The sequence below is a fragment of the Lolium rigidum genome, chromosome 3 (genome assembly GCF_022539505.1).
Source record: "Lolium rigidum isolate FL_2022 chromosome 3, APGP_CSIRO_Lrig_0.1, whole genome shotgun sequence".
Taxonomy (NCBI): domain Eukaryota; kingdom Viridiplantae; phylum Streptophyta; class Magnoliopsida; order Poales; family Poaceae; genus Lolium; species Lolium rigidum.
The window spans coordinates 31,686,117-31,709,378 of NC_061510.1; the positions used below are offsets into that span (position 1 = coordinate 31,686,117).

General features: G+C 45.5%; 1 protein-coding gene across 1 annotated transcript; it reads right to left on the reverse strand.

Annotated features, from left to right (window-relative positions):
• Positions 1–20,707: 20,707 nt before the first annotated feature.
• Positions 20,708–23,065, reverse strand: LOC124701385 (cell division control protein 48 homolog A-like). Its single transcript, XM_047233436.1, has one exon. The coding sequence runs from the start codon at positions 23,063–23,065 to the stop codon at positions 20,708–20,710; it is 2,358 nt and encodes a 785-aa protein (XP_047089392.1).
• Positions 23,066–23,262: the final 197 nt, after the last annotated feature.

Here is a 23,262-nt window from a genome sequence, read left to right on the forward strand (position 1 = left end):
TGTGTAGAAGGCGAAGCGGGCGACGATGTTGCAAGGCAGATCCGGGGCCGAAGCGGGAGGACACACGCGGGTCTGTGGTGCTTCCTCGTTGATGCATTTTCCAGCTCGAGTTTGGTCGATAAGATCACGGCAGACCGCTAAGCTGGATTTTCCTCGTCCCCCTTAAAGATGATTTGGTTGTATGAAAATATCAGTTGCGTCTTCTCTCCTTCTCTTCTTGAATCTTGACCAGCTAGTCAAGCCACTCTACCTACCGGCTACCCACCCATATGGCCATATACAGTAGGCTAGACCAGAACCTTTTATCTTCTCCAGTTTTTGCAGCTGCAAACTTGGAAATGTTGCTCTTTTCATGACGAACAAGGAAAATGGCTATTCGCAAAAAGGAAAATGGCAGGCGTGGCCGGTTCCATTTCGAACGCATGCACAGTCTGCTGCACGCTCCTCCGTCAGCAGCAGGCCTTGCCTCTTGCAGCTGCAGGAAGTTTCCCATGCAATGAAACTTGCCGTTCCCTGCAGAGTTGGTTCGGTCACGCCTTCGGTCCGGTCCGGAACGACCCTGCGCGTTTGCTTCCGGAGGAAACTTGGCCGTCTTTGCTCCTCCAACGATAACTTCGCATGAATTCGCTCCAAACTTCGCCTCGAAGTCTCGCAGAAGAGGATAAGGTCTATATGCAACAAGGCGTTTCCGAGAATTCTATGATGAAGTCGAGTTAGCACTACTATTGTACACGCAGTTGAAGATGCAAGTGTATTTGCCATTTTTATAGATAAGTACGGTTCACAAAGTGTATCTATAGAGCATAAAGCATCGGAAGCATCCTGCCTCCCAGTAGTGGAAAACCCACAATCCCCAGCAAATAATTAATAAATGTAAAAAAAAATACTACACACTCTTCTTGAGAACAATTGGTAAATGTGAAAACCAGCTCTCTTCCACCAAGTATTTCAGAAAATGAGAAGACCACACACATTTTAGGACTTAAACCGTGTTGTGATTTTTCCTATACATAATTGAGCAGACCATTTACATAGGAAAAATAGAGAATAGCATTTTTTTTCAATTTATGTATGTTAGATGTTGTGATCCAATTCATATATTATCGTCGGTAGATATTGTTTTGCTAGTTTGTACATGTGCTACATTGACAGGATGTTGTGTGGTGATGACAATGGCATTTATGTTGCTGTTACGCTGCCATTGATGCCCTTGAGAGGGACTTAATACCCCAACGAATTTGTGGATGATTGCGATGATTATTGGATTTTCTAGGAATTCGTGGCATGTCTTGAACGTGAAAAAACATTTTGCATGAGAAGATTGGTGGCGGTGGCGATGATTATTGTGACCTTGTAAGGCGATTGTTGCCATGAAGGAGAACAAAATTTGGAAAGATGGGCAGAAGACTAGTTGCGTATTATTGTGGAGAAAGGGTAGGTAATGATTTGCATCTTATATCTAACATGTTGTAGTGCCGTGGCTTGAGTCATCAATTGTCTTCATCATCTTCATGCCTTTTTTGTCATTTTGTAAATGTTCATTGATAAGGATGTGGTGATTCGAGTCATACAATGTCATCATCGTCATATTTTGATTTTTTTGACGGTTCATATATGCATTCAGTTTACTGACTACAATCGACTCCCCTCATTTATGGTACATGAGACACACAAGTTTAAGTTGGTGTCTCTTCTCAAAGAATCTACAAAGTCTTTCTAGTTTTTAATCAATAAGCAAGTGTGTTTGCCATTTTTAGAGATAAATATAGTTGACAAAATGTATCTAGCGAGCACAGAGCGTTGGAAGCATCCCGCCATCCAGTAGTGGAAAGCCCAGAATCCCCTGCAAATAATTGATAAATGATTTAAGAAACATAATTCTCTTCATGGCAAAAATTTATAAATGTGAAAACCATCTCTCTTCACCAAATATTTGAGAAAATGAGAAGACCACACACATTTTACGACTTAAACCATGTTGCATTTTCTCCTATTCAATAACTGGGAAGACCACTTACGAAAAAAAGAGAGAGAATAACAATTTTGAATTTCTATGTGTTACATCAATTAGATGTTGTGATCATTCATATATTGAGAGTGGATTTGGTGACCGGGTGTATACGTGAGCACGCGATCTTTACCGTTAGATCTGCTTTAAGATACTAGCCTCACAAACAGAGCCAAACGGCGTCAAACCGTCCAAGTCGAGGACCCCGCGCACGAAGCCGCTGTAGCTAAGTACGGAGCCGGTCAGGGCCGTCCAAGTCGAGGAAGGTCAGGGCCGCCTGAGCTCACAGCCGGAGAAGGAACGGCGCTGGCTGGGCCTGTTGCAGCGGCACATGTAGCTAGAGGACGGCACATGTACCTCCAAGCTCGAGCTCTGCGGCGCGGGACTCTCGATCTGATCCCCTTCATGGCCTCCTTCGGTTCTTCCCCTATTTTTCGTAAGGAGACGCTCGCGAGAAGCTAGGTGAGACAAGGCCGGAGCCTGGCGGCGCTAACTCCGGTCGAGGTGCGGCCGGACTCGACTCAAATCGAATCAGGGGAAGAGGAATTGAGCTGGGCATCTCGTTCGAGTTCGTCGCCGTCGCGTTCTTATTGTGAACAGATTGCATGTTCTCAGCCAAACATCAGAATTAACACTGTCCTATAGAGACGCCAATGCAGAAGCACAGTCTGCCACATTTAACAGTAGCGCAGAACATTATGCGACTACATCGCGCTGATGGCAAGTAAGACCATGTACTATGTGGTATGAAAGCGATTCATTTTGGCTTGTGAACCGATTCCACACATAGTAGAGCATCGCACCATGGCGCATGTCAGAAGAAGCGAACCACAAACTTGGTTCGATTCCATGCAAACAATCTGCCAGGAGCAAGGCACTAGGTCCACATGCCAGAGAGAGAAAATGAGCCAACTCTGAGATGGTGGGGGATAAAATATAGATTGCATGCTTCACCTATCAATCATTGCTTCACATGCAAAGCGATTCCAACACTACAGCTAAACCAAAGCGATTCAGAAATCTGACATATTTTTTCTTGAACCGACGCTACATAGTGCATGGCCTAAGAAGCACTAAACGGATCCTGAGCTCGACATGGCTGTTCGATTGGAGAGCAGCGACGGGGGAATCCGCGACCGTCGTCGTCAATTGGAGGGTAGCGGCGGCAGGCCTCCACCGTCGAGCACGGCAGGCTCGATTCCGCTCCTGGGAGGTTAGATTGGAGAGCAGCTTCACGAGAGGAATCCCGTTCCAGCGTGGCCGTTGTGCAGGCGCGTGAGGTCGGGCGGGCGACGGGGCTGGCTCCACAGACGGTTCCCGAGTTGATTCTCTCCGGCCCGAGCCGCGAGAGGTCCAACGATTCAGGCCGCGAACTCCTGTTTTTTGGGGGGAAATCAAGAACTTCGGTTGATTAGCAATTGAGCAGCTGTTTGGGATGGATGAGGAAATCTCGGAGACGTCCCCAAAATGCAGGTGCGGCGGAAGGCGGTCGACGGGTCGAGGACGGACGGGCCGACGACGACGCGCGGTGGTGGAGGGGGCGTACGGCCATGCCATGGATGAGGACGATTGACAACCGCATCCGCACGATCCCGGCCACGCCATGGACGCAGGTGGACTCCCGCGGGAGGGCCCGCTGCAGCGAATTGGGGCCGCTCCTCGAGACGGAGTGATGGCTTCCGACGACCGCACGGGGCCATCCACACGCAGCCCCCGCACCTCTCCCCTGCATCGAAGGGATGCGACGGCCATCCGGGTGAAGAAACGGCCGCACCACCAATTCCATTAGGATTTCTGCGGGACAAATCGAGGGATTTCAGCGGGGACAAAATTCGAGGGGATTTCTGCGGGATGTTCGTGAAGAAACTACGGCAGAGATTTGTTATCTCCGGCTACTGCGGGAGGACGATGAGCAGGACCGGCGTCCTGTCTGTCCATCGGAGAAAGCCCCAACCTGCAAATTGGTGTGCTCCATCCAACCTCCTGCGAAGCAATCGATAGACTAGACGACACAGTGGGGTCGGGTGGAGGTAAGCGCGCAGCACAGAGAGAATAAATGTGGATCCCAGTTTAACCCTGTCATTAAACGCCGTTAGCCACGTGTCAGACAACAAACGCGTGCTCACGTATACACCCGGTCACCAGGCTTCTTTCGTTCATATATTATAGTAGCTAGGTATTGTTTTGCCAGTTTCTGCATGTGTTACAGGGACCAGATGTTATGTGATGACGAGAAGGACATTTATGTTGCTCTTATGTCACTGTCGATGCCGTTGAGAGGGCCTTAAATACCTTGTTACTTCTTGCTACCAATCCACCAGTGTTTTATGAGAAATCTTAACCAATGTCACTTGTTCTTTTCCATCTACATACAAAAAGAACACAAAGTTGTACCTTAAATTTTCTTTGTAGAACAATGATCCATTGTCTCACAAGTTTTGCATTGAGATAATGCTCTTGACGAGTCGCATATTTTGTAACAAAATGAAGAGATGAAGAAGGAAGCTTCATAGTTACTTTCTCCGCATTAGCCATTCTTTCTAGCAAGTAATATCATAGGAGTACTTGTGACTAAGTTAAGAAAAAATATATTGTACATCAGTCTGACTGTTTTGATCACCTGTAATCAGGTCGAATAGATGTATTGCAGTATAAGAAGGTTTGATTCTCCAGTCTAATGGAACATGTGTCCAGTTTGCCATCTTTGTTTATGCACATGGTGAGTTCATTATTTTGTATCTTTTGTCTGTACTTCAGATTTCTATTGTACCTGTTGAATGGTATTTGCTGGAATCGTAGGCTTCTGCAGTTTTAATCTTGTGTGTAGTGAGCCTTCTTGTGTAGTATATTTAGGGTCCAGAAATGTGGGCACTTTCCATAATTCAATAATCTCTCTCCTACTTCTTATGTATTTTTTTCGAAAAGACAATGTTCCGTTCCATGCTGGATGTGTTGGTAGAATGGTAGTAAGAAAAGTATAAATGTATTTACAGAAACTTGGTTCAATCAATTTTTTGTTGTTGTGGTATAAGCAGTAGATGCATAGGCACTATTATGTGCTCAGTTTGTTTGGTCGATTTCTATTTGCTATGCGTAGGTCATGCTAACACATGTATATTATCATGTTCATTGCATATCGGACGAGGATGAGCTGGATGGCGCGAAGTGGGAATACCGGTACACCAGGAGTGTGTCGGCGGTGAGCTGGTAGGAGGCACGGTGGAAAACGTCATGGATGACATCCACAAATGCAGCAGGGAGGCGCTCCCGGTCGACTACCAGATCTCTGGCAATAGTAGCACCACTCAGGTAACAACAACGGTGCAGCGTTACTAGAAACTGTGTCATCACTGCTCCCGTTGAATGAGATGGAGAAGAGGAGTAGTTCCAACAAGCTCAACCACTAGCGACAACCCAGATGGCCTCCTAGAAGGTGCCATGTAGAGAGAGGCGATGCACTAGTTCACAGTCTCAGCGGACGACAATGGTGCCATGCTAATGGATGTTGTGACAACAACTACTAACTCTCCCGGCGCCGGCGACCACCGGCGCTGTCCGTGCCTTTTTTCAATTTTGAAAATGGCATCAGACACAGTTTAGATATCAAAAGTCGTTTTTTTTAGTATAGGACACCCCACATGGTTTGATATTAACAAACCATGTGCGATTAAAGAAAAAAATCAGCCATTTGCGTAGTAAACGTGCATCGCACCCTTCAGTAGAGATGGATACGATTTATTGTGTGTACCAGATTTTTTTTGTGTACCAGGTTTTTTCAACCGTGCGTGAAGACATGTTATGTATTATTGGTGGCATGTGGTTGAATGCCAACAGAGCTCACGGGTTTGACCCAACTTGCATCTTGGGCAATCAAGCAAGCCTTGCCTTCCATTGAATCAGGTAGGTGCCACATTTTCAAATTGGTGAGCCAAAGACGTGACACAAACAGATAAGCTTATACTTGTGGGTCGTGTTAGGGGCCATGTAGATATGCCGAGAGATTTAAGCTTCTACCACTTGGTACCTGTTGCCAATCACGTGGGTGAAACGATAATGGGGGTAAAAATGGCACAACAAGAGAAATTAAAATATTGTGTAAAATTTTCTAATCGAATGGCAGAGTGTTTGCCTTAACATAAAAAATATGGTATGCAGTTTTAATGGGGTTAAACATGTGACAAATGTACGAAGCACAATTTAGAAAAGTAAATTTATTTTTTAGTTAATAAACACGATCTTGGTAATTCTACTCAAGGGTATCCACGTTTTTTTCCACGCCTCTAGACCCACTGGAAAGCAGCAACAAACACCGGTAAAGCATGGACATCGCTGCGTACCCACCATTGTGGGTACACAGTCATATATGTGTTGCATTGAATAATTGTTGTGATATGAGTCATACACTGTTAGTCTTCATTTATATTGTCATGATGCGATTTATAAATTATCGCCGTCAGTTGTTCTGTGAATTCGCTAATGGGTTACATTGACCAGTGGTTGTGGTTCGAGCCGTACATTATCATGAAACGTCATTTATGTTGTCTCATCTCCATTCGATTCATACATTATGTTTGTCATCCCAAGAAATTTTTCTATCAATTCATATATGTGTTGCATTGACTAGTTGTTGCAGTTCGAGTCAAACATTGTCATCAACCGATTATTTATATTATTGTGTTGATATTCGATTATTACACATATTGTCATCAATAGCCATTATGTCAGTTTGTATATAGGTGTTGCATTGAACAACTTGTGGGTTGTGTTCATGGATTTAAGCTTCACACACTTGGTACCTGTTACCAATCACGTGGAGCTCACATTCGTGTTCAGCCCTGTCAATATGGGCGGGAAAATGATAATTGGGGTAAAATGCAACACCAAGGGAATAAAATATGGTATAAATTTCCTAATCGAACGTTAATTGGTTTTTTAGAACTTAATCTTAATGGGGATAAATAGGTGACAAATATCCAAAACACAATGTAGAAAAGTAAATTTATTTTTTTAGTTAAGAAAGAGAGTCTTGGTAACTCTACTGAGGGGTATCATGGTATTTCCCCATGCCTACACACAACACGAAAAATCAACAACAAACACAAATAGAACATGGACGTAGCTGCGTACCTAGTTACCCACCATCCCTCCCTCTCCATCAAGTCCCATCCCCTCCTACAGTCCTACCCACGACATCTCCGCACCAAGAGATATAACATTAAAAGCTGGGTTTTCTCCCCTTAAGGAAGCAATTCAAAAATCACACGTAATAAGCAATGTCCACGTGGGCTCTTCGACCCTGACTCCACTGCTTTTTTTTTCAGTGTCACCGTGTGTGAGAGGTAGCACAACCATCAGAATCTCCAGGAGCGAGAGAGGAGGCGTTGCGGAAGTTGCTTAGTCTTCCCTTCTCTCTCGTCTCCGTCGCCACCCTTCCCTTCCCCTCAAGGCGCTAGACCGCCGCGCACCAGGTAAACTTCACTTTCCTCTATTCACCCTTTCCTTTTCTTTCTCTCATCGTGTCTAGAAAATATTTCTTAAGTTTGTGTTTTCCCCATTTTTAGTTGCATTGCTAAACTTGTCTCAACCGCCGCTGCATTAATCGGTCATCGTCTCGTCTCCCCCTGTTGTAAGTAAAAAAACTCTAGTTTTCTCTAGGCCGCAATCTTCCTCTTCCCAGAACAAGGATTGCGTGTTTCTCCCCCTTGATCGGCACCCTCAGGCACGCGTTTGCAAGAAACCCTCTTTGTGCTATTGAATCAAGATGATTCAGAGGCATCTTCCGTCTCTCCGCTGATCATTTCCTGCTCCTAATTGTCGCGGGGTTTACAGTGTTTTCTTGGTTCAATCCCGCTTTTGGGGTGAAGTTGGTAGAGGGTTTGGACGGATCATAGTGACCATAATGGGGATTGTTATCAAGATCATCTCTGATGACAAAATGGAGATTTATTATGTGTCCAATCCACCCAATGACGCCCTGATACGCGTACAGCACGCGTCCGTTGGGAACCCCAAGAGGAAGGTGTGATGCGTACAGCGGCAAGTTTTCCCTCAGAAAGAAACCAAGGTTTATCGAACCAGGAGGAGCCAAGAAGCACGTTGAAGGTTGATGGCGGCGAGATGTAGTGCGGCGCAACACCGGGGATTCCGGCGCCAACGTGGAACTCGCACAACACAACCAAAGTACTTTGCCCCAACGAAACAAAGTGAGGTTGTCAATCTCACCGGCTTGTCTGTAACAAAGGATTAGATGTATAGTGTGGATGATGATTGTTTGCGAGAAAATAGTAAAACAAGTATTGCGATAGATTGTATTCGATGTAAAAGAATGGACCGGGGTCCACAGTTCACTAGAGATGTCTCTCCCATAAGATAAATAGCATGTTGGGTGAACAAATTACAGTCGGGCAATTGACAAATAAAGAGAGCATGACAATGCACATACATGATATGATGAATATTGTGAGATTTAATTGGGCATTACGACAAAATACATAGACCGCTATCCAGCATGCATCTATGCCTAAAAAATCCACCTTCAGGATATCATCCGAACCCCTTCCAGTATTAAGTTGCAAAACAACAGACAATTGCATTAAGTATGGTGCGTAATGTAATCAATAACTACATCCTCGGACATAGCATCAATGTTTTATCCCTAGTGGCAACAGCACATCCACAACCTTAGAACTTTTCATCATCGTCCCGCATTTAATGGAGGCATGAACCCACTATCGAGCATAAATACTCCCTCTTGGAGTTAAGAGCAAAAACTTGGCCGAGCCTCTACTAATAACGGAGAGCATGCAAGATCATAAACAACACATAGGTAATAGATTGATAATCAACATAACATAGTATTCTCTATCCATCGGATCCCGACAAACACAACATATAGCATTACGGATAGATGATCTTGATCATGTTAGGCAGCTCACAAGATCCGACAATGAAGCACATGAGGAGAAGACGACCATCTAGCTACTGCTATAGACCCATAGTCCAGGGTGAACTACTCACTCATCACTCCGGAGGCGACCATGGCGGTGAAGAGTCCTCCGGGAGATGATTCCCCTCTCCGGTAGGGTGCCGGAGGCGATCTCCCGAATCCCCGAGATGGGATTGGCGGCGGCGGCGTCTCGGTAAGGTTTTCCGTATCGTGGCTCTCGGTGCGGGGGTTTCGCGACGAAGGCTTTAAGTAGGCGGAAGGGCAACGCGGGGGGCCACACGAGGGCCCCACACACCAGGGCCGCGCGGCCAAGGTCCAGGCCGCGCCGCCCTGTGGTGTCGGCGCCTCGTGGCCCCACTTCCTTTCTCCCTCGGTCTTCTGGAAGCTTCGTGCAAAAATAGGACCCTGGGCGTTGATTTCGTCCAATTCCGAGAATATTTCTTTACTAGGATTTCTAAAACCAAAAACAGCAACTGGCTCTTCGGCATCTCGTTAATAGGTTAGTGCCGGAAAATGCATAAATACGACATATAATGTGTATAAAACATGTAGATATCATCAATAATGTGGCATGGAACATAAGAAATTATCGATACGTCGGAGACGTATCACGCCCTTGAGTGGGCCTCGAGCCTCCTGCTTGATGATGACCTTAGTGAATTTCAGGAGGTTATAGATGATTCTACGATGATACATGACCCCGTCAATTCTGGAGGGTGAAAAGAAGAGTGCCCATGCCGCTGACAATGATGACTACATCATCATAGATGGTGACCTTGACAAGGCCCATTTCATAATCAAGGACGGCAAGAAACCCGATGAGAAGGATGGGCCAAAAGAAGAGTTGCAGGTTTTTTGGGAGAAATGAGAGGTAAGTAATTTTTGCTTACATCTCTTATGTTGTCACATTGCGATTCATGCATTGTTAAATATTGTTTTGCCTGTTCATATCTATATTGCATTGACTAGTTGTTGTAGGTTTATTGTCGATCGTCATTCATGTCATCATATTGCAATTTGATCCATACATGCATTGTCGTCATACGATTCAGTCAGTTCACATATGGGTTGCATTGACTAGATGTTGAAGTTCGAGTCATGCATTGTCGTCAACCATCATTTATGTTTTCGCATTTTGATTCGATTCAAACATACATCATTGTCGTCAGCCGTCATTTACGTTGTCGCATTTCGATTCGATTCAAACATGCATCATTGTCGTCATCATCATATGACATTCTATTTGTAGATGGGTTGAATTGACCAGCTGTTACGGTTTGAGTCATGCCTCATTGTCAGTCGTCATTTGTGTTGTCACATTTTGATTTGATTCATACATACATTGTTATCGTCGTCGCATCATATGTCATTATTTCAGTTTGTATATGGGTCGCATTGATCATCTGTTGCGGTTCAAGCCATACATTATCATCATCGTTAGGTATATTGTTCTGTTAGTTCTTATATGTATTACATTGACAAGATATTCCCGTGAATGGTCCTATTGACATTTTGGAGGTCTTTTATCTAGGCTAATCTATGTTGATCTATCTGGTTCACTTGTAGAAAAAAGAATTCTTAGAAATTTAGTTGCTTTGTAAAGTTTACTTACTATGCATGCTCATAATAGGGGCATATGCATGTGCCTTTGTTTCTGGGGGAAACTTGGCTATCTCTACTCCTCAAATGATGACTTCGTTGCATTTCCCACAAAATGAAGGGCTCCAATAAAACAAGCTTCGCTTCCATGTTCGCAAAATAGGATATATGTCTCTACAACAAGGCGTTTCTAAAGAGGTGAAGTGCGCATATGCATATATGCAGAGATAATTAGGTCCATCTTTGGGAAATTGGGTTGCATGAGGACAAAAATCCCTGACGGTTTTCGTGTGCATGAAAGCAAGACCGTTACCGGTGACCCGTTAGCACTACAATTATGGGAATTTAATAAAGGATAGGTATTATTTGAATTGGTTATGCTAACCTTTACACATGAATTTGATGATGCCAAGCACTAGTGTATTTGCCATTTATAGGTAAATAATTTTGTTGGCAAATCATATCTAGTGAGTGGAAAATCAACAATCCACTGAAAAAACAATTGATAAATGTAAAAAACACAACTCTCTTCTTGACAGCAATTGGTAAATGTGAAAAGAAGCCCTTCCACCAAAATATTTGAGAAAATGATAAATGCACACACACTTTATTAGTAAATAAGCGGTTATGTGGCTTTCCTATACAACAAATGGACCCTTCCGAAAAAAGAGAGATGATGGAAAATTTTCAATTTTTATATGTTACATAAGTGAACTAGATGTTGCGATTTTATTCGTGTATTGTTGTAAATCATCGTTGCTAGATATTGTTATGCTAATTTCTACGTTGTAACATTGATGGATTTTATTCTGACGAGGTTTATAGTGACGAGGTTTATACTTTAATGGTTCAGGTGATTATGGGATTTTAAAGGAATTCCTTGCATGTCTATAGGGTAAAAAACATATTGCATGAGGAAACCAGCGGTGGCGGCATCAGTAATGATGGTGATGACTGTGTAACCCTAGATTGCGACCTTAAGGTGTGAGATATATAACGTGAATTCCTCTGTGATGCTTGAATCAAGCGACAAGGTCGGAAGACAGCGTCAATCTCGCGTCTATTCCTCTCTTGAAGGCGTCATCTTGAAGATTGCATTAACTAGGTGCTTTCCCGGGGCAAGGTTTTCACAACATCGTGGTTGTCCATGGTGGTGCGACATGCAATCTACCGTATTGACGACAAAGAGTCTTGACAACATGCCACAATAAGGAATTGATGGCAGACGGGTGGTGATGTATGCATGTAAGGTGATGGAGCCGTCTGGAGTCGTGACGCCGTTGACGGCATGCCTGGCAAGATCAATGTTTTGATCCATGTTGTGAAGATGTGTTGGTGGAAGATGGCGGTGGCGGCTTCTAGAGCACGTGTTTGTAATACATGTAAAATGTATCCATGAACTTTAAAGTTTATTATATGAAAATCCTTTTTAATTGCATGATATGTGAGGTTCCAAACATGTTTTACATTGATTTCACATATTCTCCACAAAGTCTATATTATTTTGGTATTTAATTCTAGGCAAAAAAAACTTATGTTAATGTTTTTAACTTTCCAGAATGCATGGGATTTGAAAAAATGTCAAGATCAAAGAACACACTTTGAATTTTTTTTATACAAATTCAAGGAGCTAAAGTAGAACCCCATGAATGCAACAACACAACATGCAAGGCCCATGGCATGCGTCAGGGCCTAGAACGCGCCATACAAGGCTTCTAGAGCGTCAAGCGTCACATCGCCTCCTCCTTTTTACGGCACCCTCCATCTCGTAGAAAAGCATGCACCCTTTAGGATATAAACGGTTCTATAGTTTCCTATACAACAAATGGACCATTCGAGAAAAAGAGAGAGAATGTCAATATGTTATATACGTTGACGTGATGTCGCAATTTGATTCATATATTGTTGTAAATCATCACTAGATTTTTAGTTTATATAGGAAACACAGTATTGGTAATCATTCTCAGGAGGGTGGTATCACGATTTTTCCGAGACGGGATCCTCTAACTTAGAGAAGCAAAGTCAGGTAAGCTACAGTAGCCTAACTTTTCTTCTTTCAAATTGTATGATTAAGGACAAAATGATTTAAATTGTTCTACATAATGCAAATTTATGTTATGGATCAAGAGTAACTACATAGGGATAAAATTATGGTGTAATAAAATTTAGTCCAAACTTTTTACGTCTACAGTAATTATCTACAGTAATTGATTATAGCACATAATATGGTGATTAGGCTATAATACCCTGACTTTACCATGTTTTTTTCTCTGACTTTGCTCCGAGCTGGTTCCGATTTTCCCCACACCTCCACCGCCCACGGGAAAGTAGCAACAAACGCAGACGAGCGTGGGCGTCGCTGCGTGCACCCATCTAGGCATCCACTCCGCCTTCTCCCCTTCCTCCACCCCTCCCACACCATCGCCGAGGGCTAACAAAAGCTGGGTTTTCTCTAACCTGGAAGCAAGGCTAAAATCACACGTTCAAGGGGCCGACCCCGTCTCCCGTCCGCGTCACCGTGCGCAAGACGGACCGCAACAACTCACAATCTCACGAAACCCAGAGTGGACGAGCAGGCGCTGCGGCAGTTGCTTCGCCTTCCCCTCTCTCCCGTCTCCGTCGCCTCCCCCTCCGCCGCCGCGCACCACGGTAAACTCCGCTCCGCCCTGCTCTTTCACTTCTTGCTCTTCCCTTTTCTTTCCCTCATCGAGTCCAGTCCACAAATCCTTCCTATAATTTCTGCTTTCCTCTCTCTCTTTGTAGTTGCATTGCGGGTCTTCTCCCAGCCCCAGCCGCCGCCGCCGTCGCCGTCGCCGCCGCCTCATTGTCCGTGCACCACCCCGCCCCTGCTGTAAGTAAAAAAAAAACTCTGCTTTTCCTCCAGGCCACAGTCTGCTCTGCCCGGAACCAAGATTGCGTCTTCTCCCCCCGGCCTAGCGCGCGCTCCCAAGAAACCCTCTTTGATTTCTTGGCCGAAGATGCCCGGCAGCACGCACCTGCCTATCTCCGTTAATTACCTGCAGCGGTTTTCTCGGAGGGCTTTTGCGACTGCGCAGCCTGCTGTCTTGCGCGTGAACTTGGCCGAGGGTTTTGGGCCCGGATCATGGGGCCGGCGGTCATCGAGATCGTCTCCGACGACGAGACGGAGGTCTCTCCTGCTGTCAAGCCACCCGCCGACGCCCTCGGCTGGGCCTCGACCCTCCTGCTCGATGACGACCTCGGTGGATTTGGGGAGGGTTTACTAGATGATGCCGCGCTGATACAGGACTTCCTGGCCACTCTGGAGGGTGAAAAGAAGAGCGCCGCCGATGCTGCCTCCGTCGACGACGACGACGACGACTGCGTGATCCTGGAGGGCGACCCTGACAAGGCCCTTGTCGTCGTCGTCAAGGAGGAGAAGAAGCCTGGTGACAAGGATGGGCCGGACGAAGAAGAGCTGCAGGTTCTTGGGGAGAAAGGAGAGGTACTGAAATTTCTTGCTCTGTACATCTTTATGCTGCCACATTGCGATTCGGACTCATACATTGTGCTGTATGCGGCTTTGTCAGTTCATATATGCGTTGCATCGACCGCCGGTTGCGGTTCGAGTCCTACATTGTTAGTTGTCATTTACGTTGTCGTGCTGCGATTCGTGGCCATCAGTCCTACTGTCAGTTCGTACATGTGTTGCATTGACCAGCTGTTGCGGCTCCAGTCATACATTGTCGTCGGGCGTCATCTATGTTGTCGCATCGCCGTTCAATTCATACATTGTGGTTGTCATCGCTAGAAATTGTGTTGTCTTGTTGCGGTTCGAGTCATACATTGCCGTCAGTCGTCATTTATGTTGTCGCGGTGCGATGCGATTCATACATACATTGTCGCTGTTGTCATTGCCATATGTCATACTTTCAGTCAGTATATGGGTTGCATTGACAGGCCAGCTGCTGCGGTTCAGGTCATACATCATCCTCATCGTTAGATGTATTGTTTTGTCGGTTCTTATATGCATTACATTGACCGGCTACTAACAAGAATGGGCCTATTGACATTTTGGAGTTCCTTTATTTAGGCTAATCTATGCAGATTTCTGTTTCACCTGTGCACAAACTTGTTCCTAGGAATTTAGTTGCTATGCCAACGTTTACTTGGTTGCGTACTTTTATTTTGTTCCTCTTATTCAATTCACTTTTGCAAGCCTGATTTGGTAATAAGCATCATTGCTACATGACGCCACTGTTAGTTGTGTCTGCTATTTTATTTAGTTCTGTGCATCAACCAACCACCTATAATATATTAAGCCATTAGGGGAAGTTAGGCATCTACTTGTATTTCAATAGTACTTTTGTTGCCCCTGTCATTCTGTAATGCCATGGATAGCCTTGCCTTCCATGAGACGACTTCTCCATGCACTGCTATTGCAAAATACAGTTTTTTGTTGGCTCTAACTGGATAATATTGTACCTTGGTCATGACTTTAATGATCCTCTTGTAAAGAGAAGACTTGTGTGATTCTGGATATTGTTATCTTAAGTATGTATGGCATATCCTATAGATGCTGATGATGAAACTAGTTATTATTCAAGGAAATGGAGGTGCCCCACTGATTGTCATGACAACATATGTTTCCAGGGTGTATATTCTCGGAAATATGACAACATATGTTTCCTTTCTTTATATCCACAATATTGATTGTTGATCATCTGCATCCAGGAGCCATCTCAAAGCTCCCAATTTGAAAGAGCTATATGTGGTCTTACAGTTCTCTTCCTTTTCAGGTAGCATGCAGGGATTTCCCTCATCCACGCCATCTATGTGCTAAATTGCCTTTCAGAACTGGATTCCATGCAAATCATTGCACTATGGTTAGTTAACCCTCGTCTCCCTCTGATCAAATTGTGGAACAGTACTGAATGCCTATTGTTCCAACAGGGATGCCTTACCATATTCTGCTTTCCCTCTTGATTAATGCAGTGCCACTGTTATGTTTGTGATTCCCCTGCTCCATGCCCCAGCTGGGGCAAAGGTACCTTACCTACTGATCATTGCCACGCTACGGATAAGGATGGAAAATGGAGCAAACAGAGGCAACTACTTAAGCGTAAGGGCCTGCCACCATCTAAGCATGAAAATATCAAGAAAATGTTACCCTCAAGCACAAGAACACCATCCTCTCAGCAATATACAGGGCATCAAGTATCAGTTCCAGAACCATTTACACCTTTGGGGATAACTGTGAACCCTTCAGCTGGAATAGTTCCTGTTGCAAGCAATGTCATCCAAAATCAACAAATGCATCCACCTGTGAGAGCTGCACAGAATGTGGTGCGAGCCGTCCATCTGCCGAAGGCATCCGCTCCTGCCCCCAAAACCACGGGCAAACGATCCAAAAAGCCTGTGGCTGCTTCGACAGCCCCAAATGGTTATGGCTTGAACCGTGCTGTTCCGAATGATGTACCTTGGCGTCCAGCACCCTTGGGTGTAATTCAGACTGGACAAGGGGCACCAGGAAGCCATGGAACGCCAGGAAGCAATGGACTGCCAGGAATGAATGGAGCACCAGTGAGGAATGGTCTGCCAGGAATGAATGGAGCACCAGGAAGGAATGGACTGCCGGGAATGAACGGAGCACCAGGAAGGAATGGGCTGCCAGGAATGAACGGAGCACCAGGAAGGAATGGGTTGCCAGGAATGAAGGGAGCGCCAGGAAGCAATGGCCTGCCAGGAATGAACGGAGCACCAGGAAGAAATGGACAGCCAGGAAGTAATGGACTGCACGGAAGCTATGGAGCACAAGGAAGAGATGGAGCAGCAGGAAGCAATGGAGCAGCAGGACGTCCAGGGCAGCCAGGAGGTACCGTTACGGTTATTCATGGTAACCCTACTCAGCGTTCTCTTGCTGCACCGGTACAGGTTCATCCAAGGGCACATCTTCGTGCTGCTCTTGGTAATATGCAGGCTCTTCAGTACTCCGCGTGGACAGCTCCGGGAACACAGCGCGCGCAAGATCCATCAGCAATCCAAAAATCCTGGCAGGCTGCACTTGCTAATCTGGCGTCTGATCTGGGTGTGTCTGATTACAACACGAATCCACCACAGGTGCAACAGCCTGTCAGCACCCAGCCTCTGCAGCACAGTCAGCTACTTTCTCAAGCAAAGGCAAGCCAGGGAGGTGAAATGCAGCACAGTAATACTCCGGCGATAGCACAAATGAGGCCTTCCAGTAATGGGCTTTGCCAGCTGAATCCCAAATCTGAAAAAAGTGTTGTTGGGATGCCGAAAACACAAGCCACGCAAGCCTTGTGTGTGATGAATTCCCACAGCAGTCTTGCTCCAAGTGAAACTTATCTGAAAAGTTTGGTAGCTAAACCTGCTGCAAAACAGTGAGTGTCCCCTGAATCGGATTCTTGATGCCCTATTTTTTTTGTCTCTTTGAACATTGGTAGTTGTCAAAACAGTTAGATGTCGAAATTACAAATATGTTTTAGCTGACAAACTTCCTCTCTGTCCTATCTTAGTGGAGTAGAAAGGGCACCCCTATAGGAGAGTGAGGTGCTGTAGAGTTGGGATTTCTAATGTTTTGTCTTTAGACTATGAATTAATGGTTTAGTTTCCAGTGGAAGAAAATTCATCATAGTTCATTGATGTGTTTCTTCATAAATCATGTGCTTAAAATGGCTGGTTGCTCTGTTTGGTGACCAGGTTTCATATTTGTGATGGGCATCATGTTTCATTTTTCCTCGGTATCTATTGTTCATGCTGTCTTATTTTCACAATTTTGTAAATTGATTAATAGGGGAATTATGGATATTGTAATTTCAAGTAATTTACATCTTGTGTTGCTTTGTATGTGGCTGGTTTTAGTAAATTTCTCAGATATTTCATGGCTACTTGCTGCCTTCCTGGTCCCTGGAGCACCTGTTCAGTCTGAAACAGAGTGATACAACAGGCCACGGAGATTCCTGCAAATGAGTTTGACATCTGGATACAATGTTTTACTTGCATTATGGATTGTGATTAATTATCAGACAATTTTTACTTGAAACTTCCATTTATCACGTCCACCGTGCCTTAATAATAACTATTATACCTTAATAATTGCATCGGGCATTACTTCATGTCACTGCTACTAATTTTACACTGAATCATGTAAAAGGAATTTTATGATGAGGTGCTTTATAGTTGCACAAGAGCTCTGTATATCTGACTTGCTGAATTTTTTCCAAGCGTGTAACAAAACAGACGGCTTCGTAGGAGCTATAATTTTCACTATTTTGTAAATTTTGAAGGGCAATCATGGGTCTTGGAATTTCACATAATTTAAATTTTGTGTTGCTTTGGGTATTTCTTTGCTTTTAGTAAATGTCTCTGAGAGTCAATGGCCATTTGCTGCCTTTATTGAGCACATGTTCAATCTGGAACAGTTACACCACATCAAGGAACATAAGCTCAATTTTTTGACACATGCTTGACATCTATCATGGATTGTGATCATCAGACGATTTTGACATGAAATTCCATTTATCATTACCTTCGCTGGGATTTAATTATAATTATACCTTATCTTGCATCTGGCATTAATAATTGTTACTGCTACTAATTTTGCACTGAATCATGCAAGGAATTACAATGATTGAATTTTGTAGTGAGGTGCTGTACAATTACTAGAGCTCTGTATATCTGACTTGCTGACTTCTTGTCAAGTCTGTAAATCTGCACCCGGAATTGCCACTGCCACATAGCATATACTTGTACAAGCAGGCCGGCTGAACCCTTTTTTAATTTGCCGAGGGCAGAGAGAAGCGAGGTGTTCACAAGAGTGGTGTATCTGCAGCATCTCACAAACTGTACTGTCCAAATTTTTAGCAAAGCAGACAAGTAGTTACAAAGATCATCAACTTAATGAAGCCACCTGAGCATAATGAAAGGACGTTTCTTCGCGTCTATGCTTTGTATATATTTAATAACTTTATATGTTAATGAATTGTGATAAACATATGACACGGAGTTACTCGGTGCCAGATTCCTGGATTGCTGCAGCGTCTGCAAAACAGAATATATAAAGTCCAAAACATAGAACTAGAAACAAGGGAACCAAAACATCCAGCTAGATGTCATCGAGGGAAAGACAGCGAGGAATGAAAGAATGCAGCCATGCCATAGCCTGCCAAAAAGAGTTTGGAACACAATTCACACCCATGGTAGGGCCTAAAACTCCCAAACCACATTCGAAGTGTTGTAGGTGAAGAAGAGGTGAACATTGGTCTCTATTTGATGGAAAAAAGAACACAAAGTGGACCCATGCCAAAAAAAAATCCCTCATTTTCTCTTGTAAGAAATCATCTTGACAGAGTTGCCACATGAAAATTTTGATTTTAAGGGACATTTTTGCTTTAGAGACCCAACTACTATGAGAGTCAGCAATATTTCTTTCAAGTCATTTATAAACTGATTCTGGAGAAAACATAATTCTTATTCAAGGATGACGAGATACTATCATTATCATTAGACAAGCTCAGAGAATTTCTTTTTGCAATAATGCTATTCCATTGAATGAGCACATCACACAACCTTCTACGAAAAGGAATGTTGTAATTTGCATCAGAATTATACCTTAAGCAGAAACCACTCCACAATCTGGTTATAATGCCATTTTCCAAATTGACATGTCCATTTCTCTCAAAAAAAAAATTTGACATGTCTATCAGTAAATAGGTTTCTTTCACTTCAAAAATAGCTTTCTAGCACGGAGAGTCATTAAGTCTAGCCTTGACCGTTGCTACATTTTTATTTCTCAAATGTTTGAATTTGACAATATCTTGCCAAAGAACTGTTTGAATTCAAGGTTCCACCACCATTTGCAAACGAGGCTAGAGTCCACCTTTCTTCTTAGATCTACATACTCTCCACCACTTACCCATGTGGTACCTTTTTTTTGTTTTTGCTTCTTACCATGCCAAAATAAACATCTCCTATATTTATTCAAAGTTCAATGAAGGTTTTATTCAGGAGGAACATTGCCATGATGTAGGAAGGCAAGTTGAAAAGGCAGGAATTAACAGGATTCAGTCTCCCTCCAGATGACGCAGCTCCACCCTTCCAAGCATCGTTTCTTAACAAATTTCCCTTTGGACTTGGTAATTGTCAACACATTTAATTTTCCAAAGTAGAAATGTGTTTTAGTTGACAAACTTCCTCTATGCTCTATCTTAGCAAAGTAGAAAGAGGGCACCCCTTTAGGAGAGTGAGGTGCTGTAGAGTTGACATTTCTAATGTGATGTCTTTAGACTCTGAATTAATGGTTAATCTTTCGTTGGAAAAAATCATGATAATTTATTGAATCATGTGTTGGATGATCATTGTAGGAAGGTGGTTAGCCTGGCTTATTGATTGTTCTGTTTGATCAGGTTTCATAGTTGTAACAGGCATCAAAATTTCTTTTTTTTTGTTGGTGTTTATTGTTAATGTAGTTTTTTTAACTCTTTTGTAAAATTATTTACATTTAATATGTATTGGATCTTATAATTTCCAGTACTTCAAATCCTGGGGCGCCATACAGTTAAATATTCAATGGCTTCAGCACATAAAAAAATATATTCAATGGCTATTTGATGACTTTCTGGAGCACCAGTTCAGTCGCCAGGAACTGTGACATAACAGACATCTAGGAATAGATACTCCCGCGAATGTGTTATACACTTATACTTCTAGATACTATGTTTGACTTGTATTATGGATTGTGATTACTTGAGGATTTTGATTTGAATAATATTTTTATCTGCACCTTCACCGTGTGAGAATTATTCTTTAACCTGCATCTGGCATTACTAATTGTTGCTACTAATTTTACACTGGATGAATATTGTATCGAGGTTCTTTACACATACAAGAGCTCTATATGTAACTAAAAGAACAGCTTCATAAACGAAGTGTTTAACAGAGTGATGCATCAGTTCTACTATTTCTGCCCCCAAAACTATCATCCCTGTCACTGTTTCTGAAGCCACCCAAAAACATAATGACATGCTACTTCTTCGATTAAATCATCTGTATATTTCACTGTATGAGCAAACATATGACAGGGACACTCATGCCAAATTCAGTTACATGTGTACTGATAAAAGCAAAAAAAAATAAAAATAATCAGAACCTATCTATGCTTATTACCCGCCAAATTAGTTGTAGAGATCATCCTCATCGGCTGCCACCGAGGTGTCAAAGGCATTGGGAGAAGCTTCTGACGCTTGTGCCTGCGCCGGGAAGCGGAACTCGGTGCCGAAGCCCCTGGACTGCTGCAGCGTTTGAGCAAAGGACTGGTACTTCCTGATGTCGCCATCGCTCACGCTCCTCCTCGCGTACTTCATCGACTCCTCGAAGTGAGCCGCCTTGATCTCAGCCACTTCATCTTCCTGCCCGCCGTCCACCTCCATGCCTGACCTCTGCCTCTCGATGTCCTTCTCAATGTCTTCCCTAATGGCATACTTGCACGCCCTCTGGCAAATCTCGGTGAGGTCGGCGCCACTGAAACCTGCCGTGAACCTCGCGAGCGCGCCGAGGTCGACGTCCTTGGCCACAGGAGACTTCCTGAGGCAAGCCTTGAAGATCTGGTGTCGCGAGGCCTCGTCCGGCAAGGGGATGTAGATGAGCTGGTCGAGGCGGCCGGGACGGAGCAGCGCCGAGTCGATGATGTCCGGCCTGTTGGTGGCGCCGATGATGAACACCGTCTTCTTGGCGTTCATGCCGTCCATCTCGGTCAACAGCTGGTTCAGGACCCTGTCCGCCGCGCCACCGGCGTCTCCCACGCTGCCGCCGCGCTGCATCGCGATCGAGTCGAGCTCGTCGAAGAAGAGCACGCACGGCGCCGACTGCCTCGCCTTGTCGAAGATCTCCCGCACGTTGGCCTCGCTCTCGCCGAACCACATGGTGAGCAGCTCGGGCCCCTTGATGCTGATGAAGTTGGCTTGACACTCGTTGGCGATCGACTTGGCCAGAAGCGTCTTGCCGCAGCCTGGTGGACCGTAGAAGAGGACGCCCTTGGAAGGCGACATGCCGAACTTCTCAAACTTCTCGGGATGCTCCACCGGATACTGGACGGTCTCCTGCAGCTCCCTCTTGACGCCGTCGAGGCCGCCAACGTCGCTCCAGCTGACGTTGGGCACCTCCACAACGGTCTCACGAAGCGCCGAAGGATTAGTGCCGACAAGAGCAGTTTTGAGGTGGTCGTTGGTGACAGCCATGGAGTTCAGGATCTTAGCATCGATTGTGTCGTCCTCGAGGTCGATCACATCCATCTTCTCCCTGATGCACTGGAGCGCCGCCTCGGTGCAGAGCGCGGCCAGATCGGCACCAACGTAGCCATGCGTGTCCTTGGCCACCACTTCCAGGTTGACGTCCTCTGCAAGCTTCATATTTTTGGTGTGGATGCGCAGAACCTCAAGGCGCCCGACCTCGTCCGGCACGCCAATGTCGATCTCGCGGTCGAACCTCCCGAAGCGTCTGAGAGCAGGGTCGATGCTGTTGGGGCGGTTCGTGGCGCCCATGACGATGACGTGGGCTCGCGCCTTCATCCCGTCCATGAGCGTCAACAGCTGGGACACGATGCGCCTCTCCACCTCGCCGTGTGTCTTCTCCCTCTTTGGAGCAATGGAGTCGATCTCATCAATGAAGATGATGGACGGCGCGTTCTTCTCGGCCTCCTCAAACGCCTTCCTCAAGTTGCTCTCGCTCTCGCCGGCCATCTTGGACATGATCTCGGGGCCATTGATGCAGAAGAAGAAGGCCCCCGTCTCGTTTGCCACCGCACGGGCGATCAGCGTCTTGCCGGAGCCGGGAGGGCCGTACAAGAGGATGCCCTTGGGAGGCTTCACGCCGAGAGTCTTGAAAATCTGCGGATGCCTGAGCGGCAGCTCGACCAGCTCCCTGATCTGGTTCATCTGCTTGCGCATGCCGCCCACGTCGTCATAGCCGATGCCGTCGAGCCTCTCCTCGTCCTCCCTCCTCACCGGCTCGCCGTCGCAGAAGAACTCCGTGTCCGCCGCCACAATGCAGTAGTCGACCGCAGGGTCGATCTCGATGACCTTGAACTCGACGCTCCGCATGCCGCCGCGCACGAGGAAGAGGTCGCCCTTGTGCACGGGGCGGTAGGCGTCCGCGAAGTAGGGCTTGAGGTAGGCCTCGAAGAGGTTGCCCGTGATGCCCTCGACGGTGTCGTCGACGGGGAGGACGTGCACGCGCCTGCCGTACTTGGCGTCGGGGCAGAGGTGCACGGACACGACGTCGGCGATGCGCACCCTGAGGTTGGAGCGGGCCACCTTGTTGATCCTGAGCTTGTGCTCCTCGCAGGTGTCGTCGGGGACGACGATGCAGACGGTGGCGCGGCGACGCTTGCCCTTGAGCAGCACGACGTCGCCCTTGAAGATGGAGAGGTTGTCCATGGTGGCCGGGTTGAGGTTGCAGATGGAGTTGTCGTCCGTGGTCGCCTCCTCCACCACCAACCGGTTCGCTGCCTTCTTCGACGACGACGCGCTCGCCATCGCGCTCAACTGATCTGTTGTCCTTGGATTGGATTCGCTCAATTCGAAGTTTGGATGGAACGTGTGCGTGGATTGTGGTCTGGTGAGGAGGAAACACTGGGCTAGTCCTCCTTTTTAAAGCATCGAGCGTGGCCGTCTCCTCCTGGAACTGGAAGTCGATTCCGACCGGGTAGCCCGTTGCCGTTCGTTCGCGACTA